The sequence below is a fragment of the Saccoglossus kowalevskii genome, chromosome 13, assembly GCF_978046115.1.
Source record: "Saccoglossus kowalevskii chromosome 13, keSacKowa6.1, whole genome shotgun sequence".
NCBI lineage: Eukaryota > Metazoa > Hemichordata > Enteropneusta > Harrimaniidae > Saccoglossus > Saccoglossus kowalevskii.
The window spans coordinates 589379-606274 of NC_140653.1; the positions used below are offsets into that span (position 1 = coordinate 589379).

Sequence of the window (16896 nt, forward strand, 5' to 3'; positions counted from 1 at the left end):
TTTGACACAAGTTCTGATGTCAGGATGGAAACTGGCATCTCCTTTATAGTCGCCACAATTTATCAAGAATTTTCACATCCATGCTTCACACTTTTTTTGTAGTGAATGTCAAAATGAAACAAGCAGCCTGTTGGCTGAGATAGCTTTGCTGTTAGCAATGCACATTTCAATTAAAGAACACAAGATGTCATTAGAAAATGTATGTATAGTATCAATGCAACAGGAGACTTGCAGTTTTCAACAAGAATTCAAAAATATCACTTATTACCAAAAATGACAAAAATATTCACCAAAATTAAAGAATTAAAGATATCATTACAAAATGAACAAATCTGAGAAAGGTCCACATGTAGTACCTGTATATGTAATATAAAAGCAATTGGACTTGTGGTTTTCAACAAGAAATCGAAATTATCACTTTTTACCAATAATGACAAAAATATTCACCAAAATTAAAGATATCATCACAAAATGAAGCATTCAGGCTTGTAGTTTTCAAGAAGTCAAAACATAGCAAAACTATTGAAACCTCAATGGATACTGTTTCTGATTCACTTAATTTTCGTGGTGAATTCACAATTGTGCTATTTACATTACAACTCTGTTGACAATATTACCATGGATACTTAATTGACCCTCATGTGGTAGCTCTCTTATTTGCATAAATGGAATTCTTGGAGAAATCAAACTTTCTTCAAGTGGGTATAAACTTAATTTTTGTCAGGAAATTTCATTTTATTCGCATATGAACATGATAGGATAGCTCCCCTTTTCAAGGAATTAGAACAAGTATTATATATCCAGTGTTAATCACTTACTGATTTAAAATCAGTTAGACATGCATGTAATTTAGCAAGTTTCTCATTATATTTACCATGATTACATTCAATAACAGAATGTCTATACGTTTTTTGATAACAGCAATGTCACACGCAACGTAATATTACCGTAATTGGTATAGTACAGGTGTGATGGTTCAAATACCAAAATGGTAACAGAAAGACTTCCCTGGCGGCGATGATAAAATACGAACACGGAGCCAACAGATGAGGTTTCAACTGGTACTGGTATTATTATACTCTGCAAACATCAAGTACAATAACGCGGTAAAACTCCAATAACTCCAATAACTAGATACTTAAACTCCAACACAATTCAACGAGATCTCCGATCTGATCTCAGTGCTGAACAACTCCCCTATATATACCCCCACTATCTATAAATAGACCATTACATCAGCATACATAATGAATCTGGAACTTACTACCGATTTCTAGAATGTTCCATTACCTTCTATTGCCTCCTACAACCAGTTTCTAAACAAAATCTGAAATATTCCACCCAGACACAGTACGATTCTAGAACATTCTCAGTCACACGGAAGTAGTAAATAAGTCGTATGCGACAAGCAATTACATACATATTCTGGTCCTTCAGATACATCTCTCTGAAATTCATTAATGAATACCCTAAATCGATCGTTTCAAACTGCATTTTTACATTTCAATCTTTTAGCATTACACTTTTCCTCAAGTTGTTATATATTTTTTTCTTTTTAATCTCTTTGCATTCTTCTCCTTCTCCAACTGTTCTATATTTTTTCTACTTGATCTCTTTGCATTTCTCTCCTTTTCCAATTGTTCTACATTCTTTCTAGTTAATCTCTTCGCATTACGCTCTTTCTCAAGTTGTATATTTTACCTCTTTAATCTCATTGCATTCTTCTCCTTCTCTAATAGTTGTATATTTTACCTCTTTAATCTCATTGCATTCTTCTCCTTCTCTAATTGTTGTATATTTTACCTCTTTAATCTCATTGCATTCTTCTCCTTCTCTAATTGTTGTATATTATTCCTCTTTAATCTCATTGCATTCTTCTTCTCTAATTGTTGTATATTTTACCTCTTTAATCTCATTGCATTCTTCTTCTCTAATTGTTGTATATTATTCCTCTTTAATCTCATTGCATTCTTCTTCTCTAATTGTTGTATATTTTACCTCTTTAATCTCATTGCATTCTTCTCCTTCTCTAATTGTTGTATATTTTACCTCTTTAATCTCATTGCATTCTTCTCCTTCTCTAATTGTTGTATATTATTCCTCTTTAATCTCATTGCATTCTTCTTCTCTAATTGTTGTATATTATTCCTCTTTAATCTCATTGCATTCTTCTTCTCTAATTGTTGTATATTATTCCTCTTTAATCTCATTGCATTCTTCTTCTCTAATTGTTGTATATTTTACCTCTTTAATCTCATTGCATTCTTCTTCTCTAATTGTTGTATATTATTCCTCTTTAATCTCATTGCATTCTTCTTCTCTAATTGTTGTATATTATTCCTCTTTAATCTCATTGCATTCTCCTTCTCTAATTGTTGTATATTTTACCTCTTTAATCTCATTGCATTCTTCTTCTCTAATTGTTGTATATTATTCCTCTTTAATCTCATTGCATTCTTCTTCTCTAATTGTTGTATATTTTACCTCTTTAATCTCATTGCATTCTTCTTCTCTAATTGTTGTATATTATTCCTCTTTAATCTCATTGCATTCTTCTTCTCTAATTGTTGTATATTTTACCTCTTTAATCTCATTGCATTCTTCTTCTCTAATTGTTGTATATTTTACCTCTTTAATCTCATTGCATTCTTCTTCTCTAATTGTTGTATATTATTCCTCTTTAATCTCATTGCATTCTTCTTCTCTAATTGTTGTATATTTTACCTCTTTAATCTCATTGCATTCTTCTTCTCTAATTGTTGTATATTTTACCTCTTTAATCTCATTGCATTCTTCTTCTCTAATTGTTGTATATTATTCCTCTTTAATCTCATTGCATTCTTCTTCTCTAATTGTTGTATATTTTACCTCTTTAATCTCATTGCATTCTTCTCCTTCTCTAATAGTTGTATATTATTCCTCTTTAATCTCATTGCATTCTTCTTCTCTAATTGTTGTATATTTTACCTCTTTAATCTCATTGCATTCTTCTTCTCTAATTGTTGTATATTATTCCTCTTTAATCTCATTGCATTCTTCTTCTCTAATTGTTGTATATTATTCCTCTTTAATCTCATTGCATTCTCCTTCTCTAATTGTTGTATATTTTACCTCTTTAATCTCATTGCATTCTTCTTCTCTAATTGTTGTATATTATTCCTCTTTAATCTCATTGCATTCTTCTCCTCTAATTGTTGTATATTTTACCTCTTTAATCTCATTGCATTCTTCTTCTCTAATTGTTGTATATTATTCCTCTTTAATCTCATTGCATTCTTCTTCTCTAATTGTTGTATATTATTCCTCTTTAATCTCATTGCATTCTTCTCCTCTAATTGTTGTATATTTTACCTCTTTAATCTCATTGCATTCTTCTTCTCTAATTGTTGTATATTATTCCTCTTTAATCTCATTGCATTCTTCTCCTTCTCTAATTGTTGTATATTATTCCTCTTTAATCTCATTGCATTCTTCTCCTTCTCTAATTGTTGTATATTTTACCTCTTTAATCTCATTGCATTCTTCTCCTTCTCTAATAGTTGTATATTTTACCTCTTTAATCTCATTGCATTCTTCTCCTTCTCTAATTGTTGTATATTATTCCTCTTTAATCTCATTGCATTCTTCTCCTTCTCTAATTGTTGTATATTTTACCTCTTTAATCTCATTGCATTCTTCTCCTTCTCTAATTGTTGTATATTTTACCTCTTTAATCTCATTGCATTCTTCTCCTTCTCTAATTGTTGTATATTATTCCTCTTTAATCTCATTGCATTCTTCTCCTTCTCTAATTGTTGTATATTATTCCTCTTTAATCTCATTGCATTCTTCTCCTTCTCTAATTGTTGTATATTATTCCTCTTTAATCTCATTGCATTCTTCTCCTTCTCTAATTGTTGTATATTTTACCTCTTTAATCTCATTGCATTCTTCTCCTTCTCTAATTGTTGTATATTATTCCTCTTTAATCTCATTGCATTCTTCTCCTTCTCTAATTGTTGTATATTATTCCTCTTTAATCTCATTGCATTCTTCTCCTTCTCTAATTGTTGTATATTATTCCTCTTTAATCTCATTGCATTCTTCTTCTCTAATTGTTGTATATTTTACCTCTTTAATCTCATTGCATTCTTCTCCTTCTCTAATTGTTGTATATTTTACCTCTTTAATCTCATTGCATTCTTCTCCTTCTCTAATTGTTGTATATTATTCCTCTTTAATCTCATTGCATTCTTCTCCTTCTCTAATTGTTGTATATTATTCCTCTTTAATCTCATTGCATTCTTCTCCTTCTCTAATTGTTGTATATTATTCCTCTTTAATCTCATTGCATTCTTCTTCTCTAATTGTTGTATATTTTACCTCTTTAATCTCATTGCATCCTTCTCTGATTGTTGTATATTTTGCTTCTTTAATCTCATTGCATTCTTCTCCTTCTCCAATTGTTCTATATTTTTCCTCCTTAATCTCATTGCATTTTCTCCTTTTCCAATTGTTCTATATTTTCCCTACTTGATCTCCTTGAATATGTTTTTTTCTTGACTCTGAATGACGATAACATAACATTTACGTTTCTGTTTCATATATTGTTTTGTATATTCCCTCTTATGATCAATAACATCAGCTTTCACATGCCTCTTTTTTATTTCATCAAGCTCAATTTGCCTGTGTAATTCTTTACTTAACATATCATATTGAAGAGATGAACATCAGCCTTATTTTGAACCTGATCTTTCACATCAATAGATAAATTTTGCCAACTAAGTATGTGACATGGTTCTTGACTAATTGGAGGATTCATAAAAATTACTATTTATTTCCATCAACTGATAAAATAACATGTAAGCCTATTCTTATAAAACTTTTTCGATATCAATAAGTGTTACGCTATCATCATTGAGAACTAGTACTGAGTACAACTGCTTACAGTAGAATACTATCTTATAATGTTTACCCACAGTCCCTCACAAACTAAGTAAACTAAAAGAATGCGTTTGTAGGTTAGGTTAATATTTAACCAGGTTTAAATCTGGGGTAGCTGCCCATTTGCATTCCTCAGAGGCAGTGAGTGGGTGTGCCCCATTGTAACCAATCAGTGCTGGCCAATTTAAATAAGTAAACATAGCTTACGTTTGCCATTACATTGGTAGTCCCTCTCAGTGCACAGCCAGCAAGGCATGCAGCAAGCAGCTGATTTTTATGTAGTGCCAACTTTTCTGTTTACAACGTTCTATATCTCTTAGTTTTTGCTGTTACACAGTGGACTCAATCCAAAACGCTTATCATCTAAGTTACGTTACTTTTCGTTTGACCAGCTCTACGCCTGACTATCATATTATCTAGAATGTCGTCGGACAATCTTTTCCTGAGCCAAGCCTTTGTTACACCAAGTCGCCAGTCTCTCTCACTAAACGCAGAGATCGACAATTCTCTAATCGACATCCAACAGTGGGCTACAGAAAATGAGCTGTCGTCCGACACTACGCACCGCCTCGTTACAGCCGGCTTTGATAGCGTGTCATCAATACGTCTCTTGTGGGAAACAGAAACAGAAATGCCGCCACCAACGTCAACATAGTGCATAATAATGATTCCAACATGGCAGCCCCCATGTATAATGAGGACTTCACAGCAACGCCACTACAACAATTATTAGACTCAATGGATCTGTCAACCAATGGCAAGACTCCATCCCGGAATCACCAAAATTTGGAACACATTAATGCCAGGGCAGATTTAGATCCACTTGTGTATTATAACTCTCGCAAAGGTGAGAAACATTTGGATATTGTTGATTTTGTCCAATCAGCTGCGGTGGTCGTAACGGAACAACAAGTACTCACCATTGGTGATGGGGGATCAAAGCTTATCTTAGAGACGGAGGCTAAGCGATTGAGATTAGAAAATGTTTCGCCGACACAGTGGTTTTCGGCTGTTTATTTATTTATTTTTTTCATCCAGGGGTTTTAGTTTGTTTTCATTGTTGTGTTTTAGTAGTAGTCTTAGTTTGCCAGTGTTTGGCCATATTTCAGCAACCTTGTGGTTGTCATGGCAACAGATTTACTCAGCAGTGTTTCTTTATTGGCCAAACTCTGGCCCCCTAGTTTTGTTATTTAGAATAAACCTACCCCTATTGGATCCCAGACACTTGTGTGTGATTGTGCATCATTATTCACCCTCCTTGTGGTATGCAGCCCTATCTCAACCTGGATTTAAATGATGACAGTACCAAGCTCAAGCAATTGTTGACAACTGACCTTGACAAGATCTAATTACCATACAATGACTTCTCACAAAGATCAAATGTTAACTAAAAGTATAAATAGAAAGCATTTTCTAATAATGAACTCCAGATGGCTCTGATTATTACTACCTTATACTAAAATATATTTGGATATTTAGAGTACTAGCGAATTCCAACATATGGTGCGGTTATACTTAAAATACACCACGAATATTCACTTTTGAAATATAATTTTTGATATGTGTTGGTTCTTGGATATCTAAGCTTCGTCGTCCTGTACTTCGTTTAGTAATTCAAACTTCACAGTATGTGTAAAAAAGGAGAGTTTCGCGATTTTGTCATCGAAAATGCCTTTGGTTCATTATTTGCTGAGGGACGGCCGCTTAGGTATGTATTCTGTAACTTACAGCACATGAGCCTAAAAACGTTAGGTAATCAAACAAAAATGACGCTGTACTAAAGTCCAAACAGTATGTTCAACATTTTTTTCGTAGCATAAAAACGATTTACTCCCTTGCTTATTGTGACACCCTCAAATCAACTGATTTCCATTCCCCTCAAGAGTCAAAATGGTGTGTGCCTCCATTTTACACTACAACTGGAAAAAGTCTTTTTTGCTTGACGTATTCATTTGCCTTCAATTACGTTTCAGTGGCTGTCAGTGTCACTGTCGCATTCTGAGTCTTGCAGATAACATTTTGGTTCAAATCCAAGTAGCTATCGCCGAAAATTCAAGAAATACGTCATTTCTTTGTCAACTAACATGCCAGAAATCAAATTAGCATAACAATACGTTCGAAGGTTGTTGCCATTTTATTCGACAGCTTTTCACACTCGTGCCACACAACATACAACTAGAACATTTAAACCTTTGTTGGGAAATTCACACGTAAATTGCGTTTTTAAGTCGCGTACCATGAATTGCGTTTTACAGTCTCTCAAGTTTGTTCCAAAGACTGCAGTCGCACCAGAGATAACCAGAACATTGATTCGTTTCAAAAACGTTCGTCGTTAAATTCACGTTTAAAAAACCTTTTTGACTTTGTAAATTGATGATAAGCAAACAATCATGGTAGATTGGCCCCGACTTTCTATCGATCGGAAACGCAAGAGGGATAAGACTCGATTTTCATAGACGCAGGTCGTTTAGATGGTACGGTTACTTTTATTTCATGTTTGTTGTTGTTTTGGGTGCATATAGAACATGTTCAAGCCAAAAATTGTAGCAATAATGTTCACATCGCTGTTCGTTAAAACACACTCTCGAACTTGATAACATTCCTTTACGAACCTCTAAGATTGATGATTCGATTGCTGACCGGGATAGCTGCATTTAGTGTTCATTGCTATGCAATATAAAATCATATGATGCTGTGGGCAGCGAAGGCTGACAGATTGTTTTGGTTCTGTGGCCGGCTCTCATGGCACGGGCAACTGACATTAGCTGACTTTTTTTACTATTCTGACGTGTTCTGGGCTGTATATAACAGTTAGACACTGACAAGTAAGTAGGTTGGTACTAGCATGGAGGTAATGGTACTAGTAAACAGCCCGGGACATAGTCATTAATGAACGAAGTTCACATAACAATCTTATGCCTACAAATCATCCCATAATAATTGACAGGTTGTTACTAGCTTATACTAAAACACGGTTACTAAAACAAGCCGGTAGGCTGGTTGGCGATTGGCTCCACTCAAAAAACAAGCAACATGTTTTCGGCTGATGCCACGGGCACAGTATACGAAGTTCGCCAAAAAAACACTCAGTCTTTAGAAGTCACTATATTTTATTGCTAGGACATATTCTGCTGTTTATTATTTCCAACCGTTTTGCAATAGTATTTTCTAGATTGAAGAGGCAGCATTTATAGTTCATTCAAAGTTCAAAGTTGCGTTGGGATTACGTTGATACAGTGTAACAATGTCGGCGCCGGTGATCCCTTACCGGTGTGCAGACAACGTAGCCAAAATAAAAAGCATGATCATTTAAACACTGCTATTACAAGACTGGTAAGAGGTAATAAATTTGGGGTGAAAGTATTCCAATATTAGTGGCGGTACGACCTGTCTGTCAATTATGAACAAAAATCAGCCAAGCCCAAAAAAAACGCATAAGAGTTAAAAAGCAATTCTTGGTGAACAGTGAACTTTGGGGTCAAATTTCTCGGCAATAAAAAAAGATATCAAAAATTCAAATACAATGTCGGCGCTGATGATCTCTTACCAGTGTGCAACGTAGCCAAAATAAAAAACATGATCATTTGAACATGGCTATAACTACAAAACTGGTAGGAGGTAATAAACTTGGGGCAAAAGTATTCAAAAATCAGTTTTTGGCTGTTGCAATGACAGTGGTGGGGCCAGGATTTTTTCCAATTAGTGACGGTACGACCAACCTGATAAGTATGAACAAAATCAGCCAAGCCAAAAAATTCACAGTGGAGTTAAGTTACCTCCGCTTTGAGGTAAATTTTCTCGGTAATGAAAATAGACAAAACAAACAGTATATTTTTGCCTACACCCAAGGTGAGTATAATGAGCTACGTCCGTGCTTTTTAGAAATGTAGGGCGAGATACATTTCTCAGTAATGACAAAAAATTCAAATAGTAACTTTGTGCCCACACTCAAGCACTTCCGGTCCGATTAGAATTAAAATATAACACGAATATTCACTTTTGTGATTTTTGGTATGTGTTGGTTCTTGGATATTTCAGCTTCGTCGTCCTGTACTTCATTTAGTAATTCAAACTTCCCAGATTGTGTCAAATCAGAGAGTTTCTTGATTTTGATATCTAAACCACCTTGGCTTAATTATTTACTGGGGGGCGGCCGCTTGGATACGTGCTCTGCAATTTGCAGCGCATGAACCTAAACACGTTAGGTAATCAAATTCACGAGAAGTTGACAATCCCTAATACTGGTAAATCGCCAGTTGAGAACATTATCAGGATTCCCGTATGAAGTTACACATCATTCTAGCAAGGAAAAATATTGATTACTGTTGTGCAGGTTATATAATAAAATATGAAATAATTAATATTTCATTTTTGTTAGTATATCTTTATTTATTAAAATATGTACACATATCTAATTGGGGTGGGTATTGCCAAGCAAGTTTATAAAACAAAATAGGCCTTTGAGAAGTATTACTGATGAATACTTTATATTGCAATTTTTTTTAAATTTGATTTAGTTGTATTGCAATGCATTAGTAATAATAATAATAATGGTAATAATAATAATAATAATAACAAGTCATTGTCAATGACACGTCCCCGTTCCGTTCATATTTGAGTGACATATACATTCAAAGCAGATTATGACCGAAATGCACCTGCATATGTACAACACATTGTACTAAATCTGAACAAAATCCATCCATGCATGACTGAGATCCGGTACCGGAATTGTGAAAATACGTGATTTTGATGCATTTTCGGCCTTAAAATGGCCATCATTCAGCTCATGTTAAGCGGATCATGAAACAAATGCATCTATTTGTGACATGATGTACCATGTGTGTGTGAAGTTTGAACTTGATCAATCCAGACATGTCTTGGATACGGATCCAGAACTGAATTCTTTAACAAAATGGCTGCCAGTCGGCCATTTCGAACTTGATCCGAAAAAAAAAAAAGACGTGCATCAAGGTCCTTTTATGTTTAATGTATGTACCAAATTTTAACAAAATCCGTCCATGCATAACTGAGATCCGGGTCCGGAATGGTGAAAATGTGCGATTTCAATGCATTTTCAGCCTTAAAATAGCCGCCATTTGGCTATCGTTAATGAGATCATAAAACAAATGTACATACATATTTGTGACATGATGTACCTTGTGTGTGTGAAGTTTGAACTTGATCAATCCAGACATGTCTCGGATACGGATCCAGAACTGAATTCTTTAAAACAAAATGGCCGCCAGTCGGCCATTTCGAATTTGATCCGGGAAAAAAAAATGACATGCATCAATGTCTTATTATGTTTAATGTATGTACCAAATTTGAACGAAATCCGTCCATGCATAACTGAGATCTGGGTCCGGAATTGTGAAAATGTGCGATTTCAATGCATTTTCGGCCTTAAAGCGGCCGCCATTTGGCTATCCTTAATGAGATCATGAAACAAATGTACATACATATTTGTGACATGATGTACCTTGTGTGTGTGAAGTTTGAACTCGATAAATCCAAGCATGTCTCAGATACGGATCCAGAACTGAGTTTTTTAAACAAAATGGCCGCCAGTCGGCCATTTTAAACCCGATCCCCAAAAAAAAATGACGTGCATCAAGGTCCTATTTTGTTTAATGTATGTACTAAATTTGAACAAAATCTGTCCATGCATAACTGAGATCCGGGTCCGGAATGGTGAAAATGTGCGATTTTGATGCATTTTCGGCCTTAAAATGGTCACTATTCGGCTATCATTAATCGGATCATGAAAAAAATGCATGTGCATATGTCCCATATAATGTGTGATGTATGAGTGAAGTTTGAACTTAAACAGTCCATGCATGTTCGAGATACAGGTGATCACGAACGCATGCACGCACGCACGCACGCACGCACGCACGCACACAGGGCAAAACATAAGTCCCCATTTCCGGACTATGTCCGAATGGGGACTAATACAAACAGCCGTTATTCAGCCATCTTTGATCTGATTATGAAACACAGATATGTATGATGTATGTGCCAAATACGAATGAAAATAGTACATAAATTGTGGAAATATAGTAGTAAGGCCAAAAAGTCAGATGGCTGTCAAACGGCCATCCTTGACCAGATTTTGAAACAAATTGTCATGGACATGCATCCTAACATGTATAAAGTACATGTATGTGCCAAATTTGAATGAAAACTGACAGAGCACATCCAAGATACTGCATAAAAAAAAAAAAACAAGATGCCTGCCAGTCGAATCGCTAAATCACTGCATGTGCATATGTCCCACATAAGGTACTACTAGGCACGTGCAAAGAATGAACGGAATCGGTCCACAAGATTCTGAAATATGACGTTGGATAGACTGACGCACGGATAGACTGACGCACGGACAGACGGACAGACGGACGGTCGGACGGACGGACTTCCTCAGGAACTCACGGACGGTCAGGGACATGTATCCTAACATGTATATTCTATGTACTAAATTTGAATGAAAACTGACAAAGCATGTCCAAAATACGACATTTTCAAAAAACAAGATGGCTGCCAGTCGACCATCTTTGATCCAATTGGGAAATAAATCATCATGGACATGTATCCTAACATGTATAATCTATGTACCAAGTTTGAATGAAAATTGACAAAGCATGTCCAAAATACAACATTTTCAAAAAACAAGATGGCTGCCAGTCGGCCATTTTGAATCGAATCGCTAAACCACTGCATGTGATATGTCCAACATAAAGTACTAGGCACATGCAAAGAATGAACGGAATCGGTCCAAGGGAAACTGAGATATGACTCCGGACGCACGGACGCACAGACACACGGAGACCAAATTATAAGTCCCCGTTTTCGGACTTCGTCCGAACGGGGACTAATAATAATATTAATAATTATCGTTATTACCATGTGGACACATATATTTTTCATGTTATTTAACCATAACTTCGCTTCTGTTTATCAGATTTATTTCATTGTTGTATGTAACTATCGGTGTTTATTATCTCCAGTTATGTTATCAAGATTGAGTACTTGTAGTCAAAGTTTCTATAGATTTATGCTGTTTTCATGACGCAAAGAAACACACTTTGGCCTGTATTCAGCCATTTCTATCAGTTTACATAAGTGTGTTCTCCCTGATTGGCTCAATTAAAACAACCAATCATATTAATTGACGCCAAGGATTAAAATTCTAAGGTGTGAATCTACCCTTGTCTTTAAATAGACAAAGAGTGTTAATTAAGACAGACTTCATCCTTTGTACTCCAAGTGATACATTGTTCCAAATCGTCCTAGCGTATGTAGTTTTTCAACTAGCTCTATCTCGTTGCTGTACAACTGAATAAATGCATGTTCACCATTAGAACATTGCACACTGGTATACCATCTACTGCTTGATGTATCTACAGTCTATCTGGTGAGATTTAAAGATCCTATACTGTTTGTGGCAGTTTCCCCCACAATAATAATAATAATAACAAAATTTATTGCATCTTTAGAAATACAGTATTTCTGTCAGTACAGTTAGCAATAAAAGTATAATAAATACAGTACAGTTCTCGCGAAAGCTTTGGCTTTTGTGGCATCATTGTCGCCTACGCATGGCTTCATTGTCACCTCAGCATCGCATCATTGTGGCATCAGCTTTGCGTCATTGAAAATTGAAGCTGTGGTCGCCTCACTTATTTTGTGGCATCATCGTGGCCTCAGCTTCGCAGTCCCATGGCATCAACATGGCATCAGCTTCAACGTATTGTGACATGAGTATGACCTCATTATTTGCACGCAGAAGGGCAGTAGACAAAAACATGTACAGAAGTTCGATATGTAATCGATTTGAAATTCAAGGCGAATAAAATAATATGATCAAGAGTAAAATGACATTTTAAAAAGATATCTTGTTTAATTATTTTAGTGTTGCGAGTATTGAGCACCAAAAACTTTGTGAAGTACATTACAATCTGCAAGGTTACAAGTTTCATATTGACTGCAAGGAAAATCGTGATAAATTCAAATCACACGATGCAATCGTCGTTCGGTCACAACACAATTTGCTATATACAAAGTGAAACTGTTCTTGTTATAAAATTACCCCTTTTTCGCTCATTTTATTTTCTGCTAAGAGAAGAGATTCAGATTTCTCATTTCGGTGGTATTGTTCTGCGTTTCGTTTAGTTTTAGCCGAGTCCGATCCTATGCCCGGACTACTAAAACATGCAAAACACACGTAAGCCGCCTGGTGCGTCAGTGTCGTCGCAAGTCATCTTGATACAAAGTTCCAAAACAAGTGCGTTCATTTCCAACTGTGATGGGATGGTTGTGGTGGCGTTGGTCTGGTAAAATTTGACAACCAATTCTCAAAATTAAATCACAATCAGTGATCTGGGCTCGATCTATACGTATTTTAAAAGTATTCTCACAAACATATTTTCGAATAAAAACAAGCCACATGCCCTGTAAAAAATCGAATAGCACTTGACATGCAGAAATAAATTATTGGGCTTCAGAAAAAAACATGTCCATTTAGTTGTAGCTGTAAATATTTGGTGACCAACCGATTAACAATTTGAAAATCATGATTCACACGGAAGTCCTTCGATACTGAAAATCATTGACCCCAGTCTGGTTTACCTTATTTCCCAACTTGCAAAACTGATTTGTATCTCAGCCCAGTATTTTTCTTTTTCTTTTTTTTAACTGAGGTCAAATCCCATCCGTTTGTCAAAATATACTGATGTTTTTCAGTGAATAATTGCGAAGCCTGTCACAGCACAAAAAAAAAACTTTGTGAATCGACGATGGAGATTGGATGGTACAACGACCTTTCAATTTGTGTCAAATATGTTTTGTTACAACATCATTGATTGGCTGAGAGTCACCTGATCGGAGCACGACCTGGGTCACAGAACCATATTTGTCCGTATTATCAACAGGACTTTCCGAGAAAACCACACCCACAAATGTCGAAAACTCATGAATTTGAATAAAATAAAGCTAGCGATTGGTAAGATTGGTTAATAATATATTCCCCGATGCTCTTCAATTTTTTTTATTTCAAGGTGAGAAATGGATACTAGTAGTTGAAGTTCCATCAATTTCAAGGCGACTGTTTCACCGCGACAACTCTATGCTCTGTTGTATAAATAGTACTTGTTTAAGTATTTGGTTGTACAGCCCGCAAATTACAGGACATGATTCCCATGAATTACGATAAATAAATGCTGATTGTGTTGAATGACGGACGTCGGACCGTTTGGAGAAACAAATTATTGGGACACGGTCGGTAGACATTTCAAACAAATGAAATTATTAACGAAAGACAAGATTTTTCTAGGTATTGACGATCATACGGTCATACCAAATATATGCAAAATTGACAAATACACAAAGAGGTGTAATAATAGGTCATTTTTTTTTTAGCCTTAGAAATATTTTCTTTCACTCAGTCCATGCGTGGGAATTTTATTTAGCTTCATGGTCCTTTGGCTTGTCTTCTGCTTGGGGGGAAACAACAATAATTATACAAATCGTAAACTCAACACAATCAGGAAAAGAAACCCAGACAACCATGTTGTACTTCTGTTGAAATACATTTTGTAGCAGTGCATCACGTCTGATTATTGTCAAAAATAAAATATTCAATCCTAGCCAAATCTAGGTCAAAGGGTCTGATTGCGTGCATATAATTATAGATATTTAAAACAAAAAGTATTTAAACTTTTGACGGTTGTTCAACATCTATGCACGGTTACTAAACTAGTAATTGTGATGAAAACCAGAAAATTGTTAGTAGTCTGAATTTTGCACGGTCGAGAATAAAATGGAAATTGTCCGGTCAAAAGCGGAAGCGGTCAAGAGGTTTGGGGGAAATGAGTACATGTACTTCTTTGTTTGATGAAGTGATGCTGATGCCACATTGTCGCCATAATGAGGCCACAATGAAGCGAAGCGATAATCGCCTAACTTTTTAATGTCGTGACATTGATGCGACGATGAAGCCATAACAATGCCATAACGATGCGATGCTGAAGCGAAGCTGAGGCGGAAGTGAAGCTGAAGCTTTCGCGAGAACTGTACTGTAAGTATGAATAATGTAAATATATACATTCCTTTTTTTCATTGTTGAGACCGAGTTGTGCAGTTTGTTACGTACTACAATTTATCTGTATTGGAAAACGGTTATGGGGATTATTAATTTCAATAAACAATATTCAACTTTCCTTTGCAACGCCAATAAGATCATAATGGTAATGTTTATTGGTCTTTGAAACTAGAGGCATTATCAGAGCATGGGTCTTATTTTGGAACAGGATGTTATTCCCAGAATAGCACCAGTTGTTAAAGAAACATAAAACTTTAATTCTCAACAAGGATGCAAGGATCAGTTACTGAGACAAAGCCCTAATCTGCGCGAAACCCTACAGATACGAAACCCCATTACCGCGAAAGCCACTCACCGCGAAGCTACTAGTAATAAGATGAAAAAACATACTCAAGTGACACAATGGAAATGAAATGACACACATAGTTGTAACAAAGTTAACCCAATGTAGTTATTTGAGAAGAAGACTGCTCACAGTATAAACTGACAAATGTGTTTGAAAATAAATTTTGAACAGATCTAATTACTATACAGTGACTTCACACAAAGGTCAAATATTAAAGGGGAAATGATACTATAAATAAGGGTCAAGATGGCCACCGTATTAGTATGTTAATCCGAACCAAGCCGCTCACATCGTGGCGGGGGCTTCGTGAAATGTGCTATTTACGATGTTTGGAGATCAAGCTGTGGTTACAAATACATATCCACGGGGGCATGAATATGTACGCTAGTGATTACACTCATCTGGTTGGTCTTTTGTTGTATAAATGTTGTTATTTTCGGTCGAAACGTACCTCGACCAGTGAAAATCACGAGTTTAAAATGGTGGCTAATGTATGCATAATGCCTGTCAATCACGGTTTGAGTAAAGGAAAATGTAGATCCCCTAGTTGTTTATTCAATCTACAAAACTTGTGGTTAGCATGAATGGGTAAAGCTTCGCTTCGAGCTGTTATCACCATAAAAATGTTAAATTAGTCTTCAAGTGGTCAGTTTATCATCGAAAACAACAAATTTTTTGATTTAAAAAAAAACCTGTTGTCCTCCCATCAAAATCAGAGGTAAAAGATCGTGCTGGAACATCGGCAAATCTCCTCCGTGTTGGTAATTTGAACACGTTGGCTTCACCCAGTATTTTGATTGGTTGATTAGCGATTTGACCTATCAGGTGTCGAGCATTTGCATGCGACCAGAATCATTCGCTTACGATGAAACAAGTTGAAATTTACTTGCATTTCCGAACAATTCAACAGATTTACTTTTACAACTTTATTAGTAATCACTACCAAGTAATAGTAACCATAGTAATAATTGTGAAACGCAGCATGATCGGATTGTGCTACCGTGATTATCTGCTACTAAGCAATGCAGTGTTTGTTTTTTAAAACTTCTTTTAAGAACGCCAGAAGGATGTTGGTTACTACTATGTGGACATTTTTCCTTTGATCGTATGGCAAAGACTTGTGTTTTCTAAGGGATTAAACTTTTTGTATAACTTTCTAGACAGTCTGTAAAAATGGAAGGGGTACAGTGAATAAGTGTCCGACTGCAATGAGCTACAAATGGTATTGTGTAATACTGGTAGGCGTGCAGGAAATAACCGTTCTGTTAGAGGTTCCAAGTTTCGGATATCAACAAGACATTGGCCTGACTGCTTCGTATGGTGTTACCCTTTGTTTTATTTTTCGTGAAATACTTCGACAGCTCAAAACCGCGAAATCGAATGTTTCCACAGCACACACCATACGCCATGATTGAAATGCATGAACAACCAGGTCTTGGCATAAGAAAATAAATCAGTTTTTGTTTCTGTATTTGACTGTAGGACGAAACAGCGTCCAGACAACACGTCACAGGCAGTTCATGCGTCG

The 16896-nt window shown here is 35.7% G+C and overlaps 2 protein-coding genes across 9 annotated transcripts in view; both read right to left on the reverse strand.

Annotated features, from left to right (window-relative positions):
• Nucleotides 1–16896, reverse strand: part of LOC102804157 (uncharacterized) — a 196507-nt gene that overhangs the window by 170329 nt on the left and 9282 nt on the right. The gene's annotated exons all lie outside the window — the stretch shown is intronic.
• LOC146734708 (uncharacterized) lies at nt 1780–7763 on the reverse strand. Of its 4 annotated transcripts, none has more exons than XR_014931360.1 (3): nt 4162–5692; nt 2050–4062; nt 1780–1950 (listed from the first exon to the last, which is right to left on the reverse strand). XR_014931360.1 is itself a non-coding variant. In XM_085506848.1 (2 exons), exons 1-2 carry the CDS (start codon nt 4326–4328, stop codon nt 3906–3908), a joined length of 324 nt encoding a protein of 107 aa, XP_085362974.1. In that variant the 5' UTR covers nt 4329–5692; the 3' UTR covers nt 1780–3905. The 4 variants fall into 4 exon arrangements, 1 of the variants encoding a protein (XP_085362974.1); XR_014931361.1 differs by having other exon boundaries at nt 1780–1854; nt 1999–4062; XR_014931362.1 differs by having other exon boundaries at nt 1780–4062; nt 4111–7763.